The 18,121-nt window shown below is 38.8% G+C and overlaps 2 protein-coding genes and 2 non-coding genes across 8 annotated transcripts in view; 1 reads left to right on the top strand and 3 right to left on the bottom strand.

Annotated features, from left to right (window-relative positions):
* Dipk1a (divergent protein kinase domain 1A) overlaps positions 1-7,678 on the top strand; it is a 106,062-nt gene extending 98,384 nt beyond the window's left edge. For all 4 annotated transcript variants that reach the window (XM_063254272.1, XM_003478939.5, XM_063254255.1 and 1 more), the window contains 2 exons: positions 3,456-3,632; positions 5,043-7,678. In XM_063254272.1, coding sequence (XP_063110342.1) covers positions 3,456-3,632; positions 5,043-5,855 — 990 coding nt within the window. In that variant the 3' untranslated portion in view covers positions 5,856-7,678. The remainder of the gene's footprint in view (positions 1-3,455; positions 3,633-5,042) is intronic.
* Rpl5 (ribosomal protein L5) lies at positions 7,575-17,341 on the bottom strand. Of its 2 annotated transcripts, none has more exons than XM_003479159.5 (8): positions 17,215-17,341; positions 15,961-16,030; positions 15,499-15,614; positions 13,882-14,016; positions 12,217-12,419; positions 10,730-10,907; positions 8,276-8,364; positions 7,575-7,794 (listed from the first exon to the last, which is right to left on the bottom strand). In XM_003479159.5, the coding sequence occupies exons 1-8, from the start codon at positions 17,215-17,217 to the stop codon at positions 7,695-7,697; spliced, it is 894 nt and encodes a 297-aa protein (XP_003479207.1). In that variant the 5' UTR covers positions 17,218-17,341; the 3' UTR covers positions 7,575-7,694. The 2 variants fall into 2 exon arrangements, with proteins under 2 accessions (XP_003479207.1, XP_063110355.1); XM_063254285.1 differs by having other exon boundaries at positions 10,733-10,907.
* Positions 8,060-8,192, bottom strand: LOC111754314 (small nucleolar RNA SNORA66). The gene has a single exon (XR_002789018.1). It is a non-coding gene; the product is annotated as a small nucleolar RNA SNORA66 (small nucleolar RNA).
* LOC111754312 (small nucleolar RNA SNORD21) lies at positions 10,981-11,075 on the bottom strand. Its single transcript, XR_002789016.1, has one exon. It is a non-coding gene; the product is annotated as a small nucleolar RNA SNORD21 (small nucleolar RNA).
* Positions 17,342-18,121: the final 780 nt, after the last annotated feature.

Here is an 18,121-nt window from a genome sequence, read left to right as displayed (position 1 = left end):
CAACCCTTCTTATTTTTTATTTTGAATCAAGCTGTCACTTATTTGCCCAGGTTGGGCTCAGGCTTAAAATTCCCCTGCCTTCACCTCCCACAGTGCTGGGATTACCAGCATGCACCACTGTGCCAGCTATGCTTTATGTTCTAATGTGAGAGAAGATATATAATAAGTGAGTGGAAAATACGTAAGATAATGTCAGACAGTACCAATGGCTATGAGGAAAATGAACAAAATGACTTAGAAGAACCTATTGTAGATAGGGTGACCAGGAAAGGCCTTTCTAAGATGACGTTTGAGTGATGTGGAAAGATCAAGGAGAGTACATTCCAAGAAGAACCGGTAGCAAAGGCAGCAGATCATGAAGCAGAAGAAAGCTTGGTAAGCTCCCAAAAACAGAAAGATCAGAGTACCTGAGGCATAGAGAACCAGGGAGAAAGTGGTACAAGATCAAGTTAGAGAGGTAGACCAGGCCAGCTCAACAGGCTATGGGAAGGACTATGGGTTTTACTATAATTACATTGAAAATTTATTGGAAGCTTTGGTGATGAGGAGTGATGTAATCTTTGTTTATATTATTATTATTAATATGACCATTTTTTAGGTGCTAGAAATTGAACCCAGGCCATTAGCACATGCTAGCACATACTCTGCCACGGAGTTACACCCAGCTGTTTTTATTTTTTGAGTCATAAGCTCACTAAGTTGTTCAGGTTGGTTTCAAATTTGCAGGCCTCCTGAATCAGTCTTCCAAGTAGCTGGGATTACACCATGCCCAGATCCTGTTCATTTTCTATACAGAAGAAAGACAACCACTACAATAAGTGGTTAATACCAGGAGCTCTTAGTCTTTTTTTTATCAGTACAGGGAACGAACTTAAGACCACGTACTTGCAAGGCAGGCACTTATGCCACTGAGCTAAATCCCCAGCCCTGAGGAGAAGATTTTAAAAATACAGTATTTTTAGACATGGAGTACTATTCAGCCATCAAGAACAGGACACTTCTATAGATAAATAGATGCAATTTGAGAACATACTCATTAGTGAAATAAGACACATGTATATACATCATGTTGTTTTATTAGTGAAAACTGAAAGAAAAAAACGTGTATGTATATGTATATAAAAAATCGTTAAGATAGTTAAACTACTAATTTTTTTAGTTCACTGACAAGAAAGATTAGTGCTGGTACTGTTCAGATAATTGAATGCAGATGTCTTGTGCTCTAGGTGAATAACTTGGGGATGACAGTGTACCATTGTTGCCCCCTGATTGACATGTTTTGAAATTTTGTTGTAGTTTCCTTCTTCTCCTCCTCCTCCTCCTCCTTTTCTTCTTCTTCTTCTTCTTTTTTTTTTTTTTTTTTTTTTTTTTTTTTTTTTTTTTGGTACCAGGGATCAAACTCAGGACCTTGAACTTGCCAGGCAGGCACTTATGCCACTGAGCTAAATCCCCAGCCCCCTTTTCTTCTTTTTATTCTTGAATAAAGTGGAGTTGGGGGGGGGCGGAGCAACAACACTCCCATTCAAGAAAGGAGAAAGAGAAGAATAGGGGTCCTGAAAAAAGGAACTGGACAAAAGCAAGACTGAAATCAGCCATGCAAACATTAAATCCTACAGCTGCTTATCCAGCATTCATAGCACATTGTTCTAGGTCATATGGGCTCCAAGGCCTCAGGAAGCCTCTCCCTTGACCTGCTGGTTGCAGCCCATGTGGCCATGCTCCCTGCAACTTCCCTTGACACATTCCGTGTGCCTAGCACCCAGTCTTCTTCTTTCCACTGAAGCTCTCACTTCATCACAATTCCATACATTGCCCTGTCAAGTGCTGCTTGCAGGGACTCCAATCCTGCATAAAATGTAAGGTGTTGTAAGCACTATACAATGTTCAGTTGGTAAATAGCTAGATACTTAATGGAGATTGATTCTGGAGTATAGGATGAGAGAAATGAAATGTGGAAGAACTTTTTACATCCTATTATCTATTTTTAACTATTAAATATATTTATGGGGTTGGGGATTTAGCTCAGTGCCTACTTGGCATGCGCAAGATTGTGAGTTCACTCTCTGGTACCAAATAAATAAATAAATATATAGGCTTTTACTAGTATGAATCTTCATAATTCAATATGTCATGTATAATGTGTGTGTGTGTGTATATATATATATATATATATATATATATATAGAGAGAGAGAGAGAGAGAGAGGCTTGCACTACTTTCATAATTAAAAATTCATTTGAGGGGCTGGGGATTTAGCTCAGTGGCATAAGCACCTGCCTTACAAGCCTGTGGTCGTGAGTTCGATCCCTGGTACCAGTAAAAATGCAAAAAAAAAAAAAATTCATTTGAAGAAAAAAAATATTTGAAGTACTTTATATTTGCTGTTCAAAAGTCAAATTACAGCTCAACCTCAGTGCTTTGATGCTTGTTTGTATTTTACAGAACACCCTACAAATGTAGATAGAAGGGAGTAGATAGATAAGTAGATAGATAAATAGTATTCCCTGACAATGAGACTAGGTTTTATTTTGCTTCAAAAGATGTGATAGAGCTTATTTTCAGGGGATATCTTACTTTTTCATGTACAAAAATCTACACTCATTTATTCATGCATAAAAATCCACATTTATTCAGATACAGTCATGTCATCATCTGGAACATAGTCACAACTCTCCAAACCCCAAATTTCAGACTGAATTTTTTGCAGCTCCATTTCCTGTAGAACCACTGATCCCAATCTCTCATGTCTAGCAATAAAGCTATCTTTAAATAAGTGTTTTTGTCTACATGGCCTGCTTGTAGTGCACTGCCACAACATACAATATACTGAATTATGAAGATTCATATTAGGTACAACCATGTCCACTCATTAGCAGTGTCCATATTATTCATGCATTGTCTGTACTGCAGCTGGTCATTCAACAAGTCTCAAGGTATCTGCATACATAGTTGTTTACCTCTTATCCAAAGATACCCCCTTGGACATTTACAAATTATAATTTATACTAGCATTTTAAATTAATGTCCAATATTTATGTTTAATTATTATTTTATAGTTCAATACATCATGTATTGATTAAATATATGTGTCTAGCTGCAGTCATAACTGGGGCTTATTTTAAGGGTAGACTTTATATTATGAAGATCCAGAAAAGTCATGCTAGGGCTTATTTTCCACTTAGGTTTTATTTTGGGGGAAATACAGTGGGATTTAACTGGGGATTGAAGCCAAGGCCTTCCTACTGAGGTACATCTCCACCCCTTCTTTATTTTGCATTGAGACAAAGTCTCACTAAGTTGCTAAATTGCCAAGGCTGGGCTTGGACTTGCAGTTTTTGCCTCAGTCTCTGAGTTTTGGGGTTACAGTCATGCACCATCATACCCAGTTTGTAGTGGTATACTGTTTAAATCTTCTACTCAGTATAATACATAACTTCTTGTTCTTTTTCACAAAGATGTATTTAGGGATTTGGGATAATCTACCAGGTGTTGTGAAATGTCAAATGGAACAAGCACTCCATTTTGATTTTGGAACTGAATTTGAGCCAAGAAAAGAAATAGTGCTATTTGATAAGCCAACCAGGGGAACCACGGTACAGAAGTTCAAAGAAATGGTCTACAGTCTCTTTAAGGTAAGTGTATCTATTCACATGTTGCTAGTATAAGGTAGTTTCCTTCAAGACAAACCAGCAGGATCCTTTCCTAAATTATTGACATTTTAGTATTTTGACTCCTTCCTGAGGAAATTCAAAGAAAAAATACACATTGGTGATTGACTTTAGCATTATTTGTAATAGCTAACAATGTCCAGATATGAGGGGGAGTTCATTATCTAGTTAGATTGATGTACATTTTGATGTTAAAACTAATGCAAAAAAGCCGAAGTCAAATTACTGCTCTATACCTAGGTGTGGTGGTACATGCCTGTAATTCTAGCTATTTAGGAGGAAGGTATTGCTTGAGCCCAAGAGTTTGAGGTCAGCCTGAGCAAACAGGGAGAAAAATAAAATTAGTGTATGGATTGCAAATTATTTATTCGTATGAAATATTCATATGAAGACTAAATAAATGAAAATGATGACAAATGTTGAAAAGAATTTGCTTTGCTGTTTTATTTTCACTCAAAAGCTTTCTTTGGCTGTTTTATATGCATTTCAGACTACTTTCTTCCAAAGAACCTTAATAGGAGAAACTTTTTAACCTCCATTATTAGGACAATAAAATAATTCCATTAGTGTGATAAATACAAAATAAATTTCACTTGACCATTGTTACAGCTTTGATGAACCTTAGTTAAAATGCAAATTGGAAATAAATTATAAGACAAAAAATAATTACTCAGTGTCTTGGTACTATACAAAGGATCTGAGAGGGCTGAAGGACACATTTAAAGTGGTATATACCTATAATCACAGTATCTGGGAAGCTGACACAGGAGGATCACTGTACGTTTGAGACCAGCCTCAGCAATAGAGTTCAAAGCCAGTCTGAGACTCTGGCTCAGAAAGAAACAGCTACTTCTTTTTTTTTTTTTTTTTTTTTTTTTTTTTTTTTTTTTTTTTTTATTGGTACCAGGGATCGAACTCATGACTGCCTGCTTGCAAGGCAGGCGCTTATGCCACTGAGCTAAATCCCCAGCCGCAACAGCTACTTCTAAAATAACAAATGCAATATATTAACTACTGTTAATTTCCTGGGTTTTTTTTTTTTTTTTTGAAAATTCTGTATCATTTCTATCCTTTTTTTTCTTTTTAAAATAAATAAAAGTAAAGCAAAAAAATTTAAAAAGGAAAGAAAGAGACAGGAAGGCAGAGGGAGAGAAAGAAAGAGAAGGGGAGGGAAAGAGATTTATTGCAGTTACCTAAAGAATATTCTAATTTCTTATAAAACATCACTTTTGGAGATGTAATTTATAAACTCCTTTATGGGGATTCAGTAGCAGGACAATTACTACCATGGTAAAATTGCCCAGACAATTTAGCATATTAACAAGAAACACCCTTCCTTCCTTCTTTATAACTGCCTGATTCTGGTCTTGACAGGCAAAATTGGGTGACCAAGGAAATCTCTCTCAACTGGTTAATCTCATCTTGACGGTTGCTGACGGAGACAAAGATGGCCAGGTATCCTTAGGAGAAGCGAAGTCAGCGTGGGCACTCCTCCAGTTAAATGAATTTCTTCTCATGGTGATACTTCAAGATAAAGAACATACTCCCAAACTAATGGGATTCTGCGGTGACCTTTATGTGATAGAAAGTGTTGAATATACCTCTCTTTATGGAGTGAGCCTCCCATGGGTCATTGAGCTTTTTATTCCATCTGGGTTCAGAAGAAGTATGGATCAGCTGTTCACACCATCATGGCCTAGAAAGGCTAAAATAGCTATAGGACTTCTAGAATTTGTGGAAGATGTCTTCCATGGCCCCTATGGAAACTTTCTCATGTGTGATACGAGTGCCAAAAACCTAGGATATAATGATAAGTATGATTTGAAAATGGTGGATATGAGAAAAATTGTGCCAGAGACAAACCTGAAAGAACTTATCAAGGATCGTCACTGTGAGTCTGACCTGGATTGTGTCTATGGTACGGATTGTAGAACTAGCTGTGATCAGAATACAATGAAATGTACTTCAGAAGTAATACAACCAAACTTGGCAAAAGCCTGTCAGCTACTCAAAGACTACCTGTTGCGTGGTGCTCCAAGTGAAATTCGTGAAGAATTAGAAAAGCAGCTTTATTCTTGTATTGCTCTCAAAGTCACAGCAAACCAAATGGAAATGGAACACTCTTTAATACTAAATAACCTAAAAACATTATTGTGGAAGAAAATTTCCTACACAAATGACTCTTAATTTGGACAGTTACCATTGTAGGATACTTACCACTTTTGAATATCCATTTTGAGCATTTAAAAGAATGGCTTGATTCAGATTTTCTCCTGGGGCGTTAAGCCATTTTAAACACGATTGTGGAAGTAACAGCAGGCAATACACATCACCATATCAAGATTTCACTCCTTTTTGTTTTTTGAGATGGGGTCTTGCTCTGTTGCCCAGGTTGGAACAGACTCCTAGATACCAGTGATTTTGCCTTGCCTGTGCATTGGGACTAGAGACACTGCAGTATGCCAATTCCACTTTAAGAATCCTGTTACATTTGCCAATTCCATTCACTCTGTAACTATTTTGACTAGTGACTTAAAAAAAAAAGCTGTGAAAAGTCTCATCAACAGTGAGTGTTTTGTAGATTTGTATTACCCAAACTACCATTGCTGGAAACATTGTTTGCATTGAAGCTGCTGTTTAAAGTTTATACAAACTTACTAATGTCTTAGCATGGTAACATTTGCACATTAATGAGACTGCAAAGCAGGTTAATTAAAATTGCTCCTTTATAAAATAGATGTTGGGTTAATAGCATGGTTTATAATACTACTTACACTTAACCTCATTCACTGCTGAGAAACATTCCGTTTTTTACCTGACAATATGCAATTAGCAATTTTAGTGGCTGAAATTAGGTAAGTTTTCACCAGCCTAGATTGCATGGGACTGGGCATGGTGGTACATGCCTGTAATTGGCAACACTCAAGAGACAGGAGGATCACATTCAAGGCCAACCTAGGCTAGGGTTTTAATAACAGCCTCAACTGCCTAACATAAACCTGCCTCAAAAAAAAAGTTGGATGAGTCCACTTAGCCTAAGGCTACTACCAAGCTCCTAAAAAACCCTTGGGCTTGGTTTTTTTGTCTTTTATTTTTATCGGAACCAGGGATTGAACTCATGACTGCCTGCTTGCAAGGCAGGTGCTTATGCCCCTGAGCTAAATCCCCAACCCCTTGGGCTTGGAATGTAGCTCAGTGGTAGATGCTTAAGGTCCTGGGTTTGAGCCCAGCCCTGCGAAACTGACAATTACAAAAAAAAAAAAAAAAAAAACCCTGACATCTTAAGACCACATAACCAAAAATTCATTTACCCTGCATTTGAGCTACGGGGAAAGTGTGATTAAGATCAAGATTAAAACAGACCTTTAATTTCCCATTTTCAGTGTTTGCTGTGGACTAAAGAGCTGTTTAAGACATCTGTAAATTTATCCAATTATTTTTTCCCACATAAACCCGATATGGAAAACTTAACTTTTGATCCTTTCCCATGTATTTTCAGTCAGATCTGGCATGTACCCTTAACAGCTCCATAAAATTCAACACCTCCTCTTCAAACTGAAGACAACAGCATACTTTCTGTTTACAGGTTTATCTTAGTTAACATGAATGTATTAAATCTGTGATCTTCATTTGCTCTCAAAAATTTAAAGGCAGTTTTATTTCCTTTAAGATTGTATACTTTGAGATGTTTTCTTCCCTCTAATGATCTGTTGTTAACAAATGGACAGAAGAAATACTTATAGTGATCACTGTTGGTCTGTTGTTGTGCTTGTCAAACTTAGAATCTGAGGGATAATAAAGAGAACAGAAGCCCAAGAAATAGGTATGAACTTTGCTGGCATCAACAAGATGTTTTTTTCTGGAAAAAATTACACCTTTTTCTTGGAGAAAAGAAAACCTGTCAACTCCTTTGCTTCAGTTTATTTCCTAGACTCTCGTTATAAGAGCTTAACACAGAGCTTAATTTATTGGTCTTTATCTGAATAAATTTATTGGTCTTTATCTGAAAAGTCTTGATAGAAATTTTTAACTCTCCGCAGCCCGTTCCTGAGCTCTGAGGAAGCTTGCTTTCTTTTGAGCTACCCGATCTTTCTTCTGGGCAAGTGACATTTTGGGACGGTTCCACCTATAAAACAAGAATATATTTTTTTAAAACCATAGCTAAAAAGGATACAGAATATTAACTTCAGCTGAAAATGACAGACTATCAGATGGAGGTTAATCTCAGTTCTAATACATTTTCTTAAGCTAACTTTCCCAAGCACTTTGTCATATTATCACAGGGTCCAAAATGTAAACATAAAAAAATGATAGTACAATGGCTAAGTGTGCATATATTATTTTTTAATTACTGAGATATAGCCATTTTAAAATGCAGTCATTGATTCTTGTACTATATGAGGATAGAACGAACTACCCCAGTAGCTTCTGAGGCTAATACAGTCCTATCACCACAATTACTTTAGCAAACCTGGTTCCCTTAGCTTCTGCCACATCATGCAGAGCTAGTGATCGAGTTTGCACAACCTCACTGAAAGCCTGATCCACAAAATGGAACAAGGCATGTGAGACCCACACTAAAATTCTCAAGACAGAAAGATACGTACCTCTTCTTTTTAACTTCTCTCTTCGGCTTCTTTTTATAGACTGGATTCTCTCGTATAGCAGCATGAGCTTTCTTATACATCTCCTCCATCTGAAACAAAGGAAAGCAAACAGTACTTGGTTTCATTTCATATGCCCTACTGTATTAAGACAAAGTGTTCTACTACTTGCTTTGCCTCTCTAACCTTGGTTCTCAAAAGGAAATAACCTAAGTCAGTATCAGTCCTTGCTTAATGTCCTAAAGGTAAGCCAACTTTTCCTGACATAGCTTCATTCAGACCAAGTACAGGACAATAAAGACCAATAAGTAACTGTTAAATTCTTTTGTTAACTGCATTTCTAAGTAATATAACGTCCCTTCAAGTCAAAAGGTCTGGATTTTCTAGAAACTCTGAAGTCATCAATTTTGATTTTTCATTGGGCAATTTTTTTCCATAGCTCATTTTTAAAATCCAGTGACAACTTCTAGATATAACAATTGTTTGGCTCAGTGGTACGGCATATTTTTAGCATTAAGGAAAACAAACATGACACTTTTTTTTAAAAAAAGGCTGAGGAGCCAGGTATAGCAGTGCATACCTGTAATCCCAGCACTCAGGAAGCTGAGGCAGAAGGATCACTGCAAACTTGAGGCCAGTCTGGGCTACCTAGTGAATCCAAGGGCAGCCTAAACTACAGGGCAAAATCTTATTTCAAAAAAACAAACAAAACACAGGGAATATAGCTCACACAGCTCAGTACTTGGATTCCATCTTCAGTATACCCCCAACCACAAAAGGCTTTAACCACCTAGCATAATTTTTTTTCTTATGGTACTGGGGATTGAAATCATGACCTCATGCTTGCCAGGCAAGCACTTATGCCACTGAGCTAAATCCCCAGCCCAGCAAAGTTAATTGTGAGTAACTGTGGATGACACCTCTAATCCCAAATACTTAAGAAGGCACAAAGATTTCAAGTTCAAGGCCAACCCAGGTAATTTAGCAAAACCTATGTCAAAATAAAACTAAAAAGCATGAGGGCTAGGCATGGCATACTCCTGTACCCCAGGACCTGGGAGGCTAAGACAAGAGTTCAAACTCAGCCCAAGCTACATAGTTCAAGGTCAAGTCTGAACTACACTGATAAGACCAAGTCATTAAAAAAAAAAAAAAAAAAAAAAAAAGAAAAACCTGGGTTCGGTCATCAGCAACATAGTTACTTTCTCTACTTCCAAGAGACAACCCTAGTCAGAAAATCAGCCTTGAAAAAAAACTACAGCTCAAAAATGTCAGCCCACAACCAGGGGAGAAAAAAAACCAGCCCCAATCAGCCTATTTGCTTTAGCTGGCATTACTGTTCTCTTGCTCAGTGGCTTCTCTGATCTCTAGTTTTTAAGGCTGATTCTTTTCCACCTATAATCCTGTTTTGATGTCTGCAGAGGATTTCACCAGGTACAAAGGAGGAAGAGGCTACCACAGACAAAATTAATGAGCAAGGGGCTGAGGCTGTAGCTCAGTGATAAAGTATGTGAACAGCATGCAAAAGGGCCTGGGTTCAATTCCTAGCTCCTCAAATCTGCCCCTAAAACAAGGAAGCCATCAACAAATGAGTATCTGAAAGCGCAAACAGGCTGGAAGTGGATGTTCTGAACAACTGCAACATAACACATCAAGATTATGGCTTAGGAAGAGATACTGTGCAGGCCAGGTAAAGTAACAGTCTACAAGAACAGCTATTCTTAATAGAAACAAACTAAAACGCTCTAAACAGAAAAGACCTAACAATTACAAACAACTTATGTGTAGTTTTACAGTTGTAATAATCTAATTTGGGTTCTACATTTTCACTACAACTTCAAAACTGGCACTGTAATCTTCAATTAGTCCAATGTCTTTTAAAAGAGGTAGCCAGAGAAATTCAATTTTGGGGCTGACAAATTTCCAACATTTAACTTTTGCAACATGGTTCCCCCTTTTGTGCAACGTCATGCACAAGAGTCTGTAAGGCTCCCTTTTTGTATTTACGCCTGGGGTATTCGTAGTCCAGAATATAGCACGTATTTGCTATGAAGAACTTTCTTCCTCCTCAAAATTAAGTGCTTAGTACTTAACCCTTTATATCAAAGTAATTACAAATCCCGTGGTTACAGGATGAGATCTATAAATACAGAACAGCCAAAACCTAAAAGGCATCAAAGGCCTTAAGTACTTAAAGCATGCCACGCTTAAGTATCTAAAAGATTAACCTGATAACTTTAGCTCATTGCTTATACTGCATCCCCAAGAGTTAATACTAATTGAATGCTTAATCTACCCTCATTCAACATTCTCAATTTAAGAAAAGATCAACTATGTGAATCTACCATACCTACAAAACATACCATCTTTAATTTTCAACTGCTAGCCTGAAACAAATGTAACCCAACAAACTTGTTTATATAAAATGAATATACAAGCATTTTTAGGTAAATTTACCATATCTGGAGTTACATTGTTCTTTATGTACTGAGAGAACTGTTTCTTGTAAGCATCTTCATCTTCTTCCATCAGGTAACGCATATAATCTGCAACATTCTGACCCATGATGTGCTTCCGATGTACTTCTGCATTGAACTCCTTACTTTCCGAATCATAACCAGGGAATCGTTTGGTACTAAAATAAATTATTTTCATAGTTTAGTACAGATTAACTAAAATAAGTTCACTGACAGTAATGCATTTTAGTAGCTGCCATCAGTCCCGTCTTGAAACAATTATTATATCATATGCAATCAAAGGACCAACTACTGACTGCTCAGTTTGTAGACTATCATCATTTGGCAGCTTACCACTGAATTCCAGAATAGAAAAACATACAACACCCTTCCTCCGAAGGTTCCAAACCCCTGGGGGTTCAAGTGTAATCATCCTGCCTTAAGACTTCCATACACAGGTGGATACCTCTGCACCCTGCCACAAAGACCTTTAAAACAATTACCAAGGCTGTTTATCACTATCTGTATTAGCACAGGAAAGGGTTTCAAAACTTATCTCCCAAATCCTGTAATTTCTTAGGCCTCAAAGGAAAGGGGAATAAATGATTTCTACAAGATTAAGGAAATCCTCCAATGAGATACTTTGTATCTCATTAACTTGTTTCTAATCAGAGATGAATTTACAATTAAATATAAAATTGCATACTGTTTACAACAGTAACAAACATGCAAAAACACACAGCAGATGAGCCAAATGGTGGCCCATGCCTGTAACCCCAGCACTCTGGGAATCTAAGGCAAGAGAACCACTGTTTAAGGTCAGTAAAGGCACCTTAGCAAAAAAGGACCTGTCTCAAAATAAAAAATAAGACCAAGATGTAGTTCAGTACTAAGGCCCCCAGTTCAATCTGAAGATGAGGGTCAATATACCTCTATTCAACAACTCAAACCAAAGAAGCTACCAAGAATTGCCTGAGGGGCTGGGGATTTAGCTCAGTGGCATAAGCACCTGCCTTGTAAGCAGGCGGTCGTGAGTTCGATCCCTGGTACTGGTAAAAATGAAAAAGACAAAAAAAAAAGAAAAAGAAAAAAAAAAAAAAGAATTGCCTGAAATTCTATTTTCAATTGAATGTTTAGGAATCTTACATAAGCCTTTTAGACCCATTTTAACCCATATATCAAAGGAAAATGCACAGAGCAGGAACAGTTGTTCATTTCTAAACAAAATTAAATCAAATGCAAAAGATTATAGCTCCTACCCCAGTCTTCCACTTACTAGCTCCAAAACCTTGGACAAACCACTGCCTCTGAGCCCCAAGTCTCTTTATGGGTTACAATTCCCTCCTGCCATGTGAGGTTCCTTTTGCATAGTACCAACATAGAGTGGGTATCCAATGATAGCTATTTTAGTACTCTTAAGTAATCTCTACACTAGGTAGAATCAAGGAAAACAACGGGGTCAAAGTACGAGGTCTTAAATACTATTACCTGTGAGGGATAGACAAACCTCCATCCACAGCACCCTTGAGAGCTCCAAAAACTTTATTGCCAGTTGTAGTTCTGGCAAGGCCTGCATCCAAATAGCAGGTGAAGGCACCAGGTTTACCATCAATGCTTTCCACATTGTATTCATCTCCAGTCACCTCCACCTGGCCTTCATAGATCTTATCCATGCCAAACCTATTGAGAAGCTATTAAAGAAGCAGATATTAATGCCTATTTAACCACTTTAAAATTAAAACATTTCACAACTATGTAACACTTAATTTGATCCTTACATTTACTCAAAAGAAATAATCTCCACATTTTTCAATCTTATTTGGCAATGATCCAACAATTAAATATAAAATTGCATATGGTTTGTATAATGATCTGGAACAAAATTTTAAAGGCAGGTTCCTGGGCAGAAGAAAACATCATTTGTACCATACTCTCCAAATGTTATTTTAATTTGGATCACTGCTAGTGGCACACTGTCATCTAGCCAGTTTTACCAAGCTTGTACTTTTGCACCAAGTTGCTGTCATATATAATATTGCCCCTTACTCAAACATGTTTATTGTCAATGATATGGAACACTAATGCATATTGCATATGCTTGACAACTGTACTATAAAACAGTAACTAAGATAACAAAAAAACAGCAAAATTGCGTTTTCATTCCCAACCTGCATTAATATAACTCCAAAAATGAAACTTTCCATCAATGCCCATGCATTTAAGATAGTACTTTTCAAATTTTAATGTGCACGAATTACATCCTATCAAAATACAAATTCTCAATATACCTTGAGTATAATCCCCGCAAGTCAGAGTTTTTTTTGTTTTTGTTTTTGTTTTGTTTTTTGTCTTTTCGAGACAGGGTCTCTCTATGGAGTTCAGGCTGGCCTTGAGCTCCCTTTGTAGCTGAGGCTGGTCTCCAACTCCCAGCCTCCCAGAGTGCTGGGATTACAGGCATGAGCCACCACGCCCGGCTAAATCCGCATTTTTTTTTTTTTGTCTTTTTCCTTTTTATCGGTATCAGGGATTGAACTCTCGCCTGTTTGCAAGGCAGGCGCTTTATGCCGCTGAGCTAAATCCCCAGCCCCTAAATCTGCATTTTTAATGTATGCTATACCTTTGATTAGCCAATCCTCACTAGTTAAGTAGCCACTACTCACAAGTGGCTTTTCAAATTTAAGTTGAAATTCACACAAATCTGAAGTATAGTAAATTTCAGACTATTCTGTACCACATGAGTTTAAGGCCAGCCTCAATCATACAGAGACCTTGTCTCCCCTCCCCCCCAAAAAAAATCGGTTCAATAGCATTAGCCACATTTCTAGTGTTTAAAATAGGATATTAGTGACTACCCCACCAGACAAATTCCATATCTAACACTACTGTAGAAAATTCTTTTCTACAGCTGGTCCAGATATACCCACCTGCAGGAGACAAAGTAGAAAGACAAGTGCTTCATCCAGATAACTAAAAACTGTGTTGCCATCTCACACTTTGTATTTATAAAATCATCTTCCTTGTTAAGCCATGCAAGAGTAAACATTGCTAGAAACCCCACTGGAGTCTCTTACCCACATACAAACATCCCAAAGGCAATTCCAAACAACCAGCTCATCTCAACAAGCTAACATAGCAAAGTCTCTTTATACATACCCTGCGGGCCAGCAGCAGGCCAGTACAGTATGCTGCAGCATAATTTGTTAGGCCAACTTTCACACCATACTTTGGTAGTTCATGTGCATATGCTGCACAGACTATCATATCCCCTTCAATACGGGCATAAGCAATCTAGGCAAAAGAAAAGTCAGGTTAGTAATCTGTTGCTTTCACTGTTTCATTATTTGTCCTGTTTTCTTCAAAGGAAATTTTTTTTAAAACCCTCAACAGACACAGATCTGTATCACTTAAAATGTTTTAAACCCACTCATCTCCAACTACAATTTATGACTTGGTCAACTGTAACAGTTAAGGAGCTGTATATAAGGTGGACGTATTTTCAAACATGACCAATGTCAAAATTTCCAAATAGACAGATGCTTTGAAAAATTATACTCTAGTTCCTTACTCTAGAGGCAGAAACAGTTCTCAGATGCATTAACTAGTAAACTAGTGAGACACTTTTAAAAAGTTCAAAGGGAATCCCATTTATTTTAAACACTTTTGAACTTAGGCTAAATTCAACAGTTTCAGAGACCTCATGTTTAGTACCTGAATGTAGATATGAAGACACTGACTTCGAAGTGAACAACGTGCAGAAAATGGATTTGCCAGCCCAGCGTGGTGTCACACGCCGGTAATCCCAGCACTCAGGAGGCTGACACAGGCGGAGTGCTGTGAGTTTAAGGCCAGCCTGGGCTACATAATATGTTCAAGGCCAGCCGAAATTACATAAAATTTGTCTCCAAACAACACAAAACAAAACAAAAACCCAGATTTGCCTGCCTCTTACAAAAGACTGGCAAATCTCAACTATCAAAATGTCCCCTAAGGGGCTGGGGATTTAGCTCAGTGGCATAAGCACCTGCCTTGCAAGCAGGCAGTCGTGAGTTCGATCCCCGGTACCGATAAAAAGAAAAAAAAGGAAAAAAAAAAAATGTCCCCTAGTTCTAGAACCTGATGAACTGGTACTTTTTAAATGCTCAAATAGCACTTTTTGTATTAAAGTCTGTGTCAAACAATAAGCAGCTATAAACCTCTTTAATAACTTAAATGGCATGTAAAGTCAAACGGCAAAAGTCAGGAGTTAGCCAAGGACAAATTTGTACTGAAAAATGGGATGAAAGAACCTTCTGCTTGCTTTGTTTATTTCCCCACCATACTCACGTACATAAAAGCCTCTTTAAATCCTTAAAATTAGAAAGTGGAAGTGATGCCAGGTATGGTGGCTCATGCCTGTAATCTCAGCACTCAGAAGGCTGAGACAGAAAGATCATTGGGAGTTTGAGACTAGCCTGGGTTACAAAGTGAGCTTAAAGCCAGCCTGAACTGCATAATGAGACCCTATCTCAAAAAGACAGAGAAAAAAAAAAAAAAAAGTAGAAGCAAGATAAAAATGGGTCTAGTTGTCCAAATATAGCTGATCTTCCAGTTTTAAAATACTGGTTACCTAATCTTCAAGTCTAGACCTACTAAAAGCAAACGAACCACTCAACAACCCACCTAACCTATTTTATCAGGTTCTTTGCTTCCCAAATACACCTTCTCTAGCACAGTGAGTGAAGGGGACTAGATTTTTATTACTACCCACTGCCTGAGTAGAACACAACTTACCTGACAAATGATATCTCTGTTAGTTACACGAACTATCATCCTGTATTTAGGTGTGTTGTACTTATTTTTGTCTTGGATCACCAAGCGTTTCCGAGCATAGTAGTCAGTTTTGCCCTCTGAAAGAGAAAGAAAAAAAGTAAGGGTTGCTGTATTATAAACAGCATTGTTTTAACGCTTAGAAAACGCGAGCATAGTAGTCAGTTTTGCCCTCTGAAAGAGAAAGAAAAAAAGTAAGGGTTGCTGTATTATAAACAGCATTGTTTTAACGCTTAGAAAACGAATACTTGAGCAGGATGTGGTGGTCTACACCTGTAATACCAGCACTTGGGAGGCTGAGGAAAGAGGATCACTGCAAGTTCAAGATCAGCCTGGGCTACAATATGAGATCAAGTCCAACCTGAACTGCACAGTGACGCCCTGTCTCAAAGACAAAAAAAAGAAAAAAGAAAAATCTCTCCATACCTCGTCTTCTTCTAAACTTCACTTGGTATCTCTTAAAGTAGGCCTTATTCTTGACAACTTTAACAAAACCCTTTAAAAAAAAAAAGAGTATTATTAAAATCTTGATAATTTTAACCTATACTTCTGACATGAGCTAACCACATTAACAAAGTAATTTTTCAAGAGCAAATACAAACAATTGTCAACTTTTGCAGCCCCTGTTTCTTACTGGAATCAATACACTGTTGTACTTTTCACCTGTCACCAAGTTTTACACAGCACAGTAAAGGCGGCTCCTTACAAACTTAACAAGAAGTAACATACAAAACGCAGGCTCCCATTTATTAAATTCAACAGATACAAAATTAATGTCAGTTTTTAAACAATTTCGCTACGTGTTTCCTCATTGACAAATAGTGCCAACCTTGGCGAACCACTTATTCGCACAGCTGTCAAACGTCCATCCGTTCTGAACACTGCATTTTCCACTTTACAGACCCTCAGATAACTGCAAACTTCTCATTTCCTCCGTATCTAACCCGCCTGCCACCATACTTAACCAGCAAGAGCAAAATCAGCAAACAATTCCCATTAAAATATCCCTTACTCCCAACTAAAGCAGTATTTCATCCCACCTCTGGGGTCCTCTCCCAATAATCATTTATAACTTTCATCAGCGATTAACTAAAAGCAGCAGGTGATGCGTACCACAAATGAAATGATCGCCCTTCCGGGATTCTTCCATGGGCCATCTAGGGAATGGGCCACGGACTCCCAGAGCCAACAGGCTTGGCTTCAACAAAAACCAGCTGTTATGCCCAAGAACAAAAACTTTCTGAAAGACTGGCTGCATACAACGCTCTCCTGGAAAACGCACGAAGCAACTGGAGGCCGAGCCAAGGCCAAAGGCGCGCGCACTCCGCCTCCACACCGGCATCCTCCACCTGGAGCCAAAGACAAGCAACTTCCCCCGCCCGCCTGCTGCCGGTGCCCTTTCTGACCATTCAGCAATACATCTGCTGGAAGCCTAAAGACCCTGTCCGGGTCCAGGGTTCCAGCTTGAGTACCCCTCCTCGCCTACCCCTCCCCCCAAAACTTGCGCACTGGGCGGCAGCCATTAAGGCCACGCTGGGAGCCACAGCCCAAGCACAGGACAACCGAGAATCTAACGCCATCCAACCTCTGCACAGTCTAAGACGGGCTCTACGCTAGCCTTCGGGCACGGGCAGGGAACCCCTGTGCATCCGCACCCCTGAGACTGAGATGCCCACTTACCATCCTGTGTATTAGAGACCCGCGTCCGCGGCTCTTCACAGACCTGCAGGCCCACCAGCGCTACAGGGGGAAAAAGGCCGGACTTCGTGCGCAGGCGCAGTATGTAGCGCGGCCGCTTACGCCTACGACGTATCGAAGAGAGGCAGCGCCGGCCCCAAAGTTTTCAGCCTGTTGCCCCCTATTGGTTGGAGGAGGATGAGTATTGCCCTTTGCTTCCAAACCTTGTCAGCGCTCCTGGCTCCGGATTTTACAGGAATGGATGGTGAGCAGGAATAGGGAGGATCACCTAAGAACTTCCCTGTTTTTGTTAGAACGTTTTATCAAAAATGTATATTATTTTTAGGGGGCTGGGGATTTAGCTCAGCGGCATAAGCGCCTGCCTTGCAAGCAGGCAGTCGTGAGTTCGATCCCCGGTACCGATAAAAAGGAAAAAGACAAAAAAAAAAAAAAAAAAAATGTATATTACTTTTCTAAGCTGGAAAAATAATTAAGTGTAACGAGTTTGTTCTGGAGTCCTCTAGCCTGCTCCAACATTCAGCCTCCTGGACTACTCAGCCTACTCAGCAGGAACAACTAAGGCACCGGTAGGGAATCCTTGCTTGAGAGCCTCAAACCTGGGGTAGAGACCATTCTCCTCTCTCTGCACAACACCTTTGTATCTGCTTCAGCCCACCACAGACTGCATACTCTATGAGGGTCAGCCCACTGCCAGGAGCATTTGGAATCCCTGCACTTGGCGCAGTACGACGCGTTCAAAGGACTGGGGATATAGCTCCGTGGCAGAGCATTTGCCTAACATACAACAGGCCAGAAACACATACATTTAAAAAAAAAAAAAAAAAAGGAGAAAAAGAAAAACAAGATGGCAGTGTGCTGCTTTATTTGTTCAAAAATCCTTTTTGACTAT

The sequence above is a fragment of the Cavia porcellus genome, unplaced genomic scaffold, assembly GCF_034190915.1.
Source record: "Cavia porcellus strain 051 isolate PalLab524CR breed Dunkin Hartley unplaced genomic scaffold, mCavPor4.1 scaffold_1, whole genome shotgun sequence".
In the NCBI taxonomy this organism is placed as follows: domain Eukaryota; kingdom Metazoa; phylum Chordata; class Mammalia; order Rodentia; family Caviidae; genus Cavia; species Cavia porcellus.
Note: the sequence above shows the minus strand (reverse complement) of the source record. Positions and strands in the feature narration are given on the sequence as shown.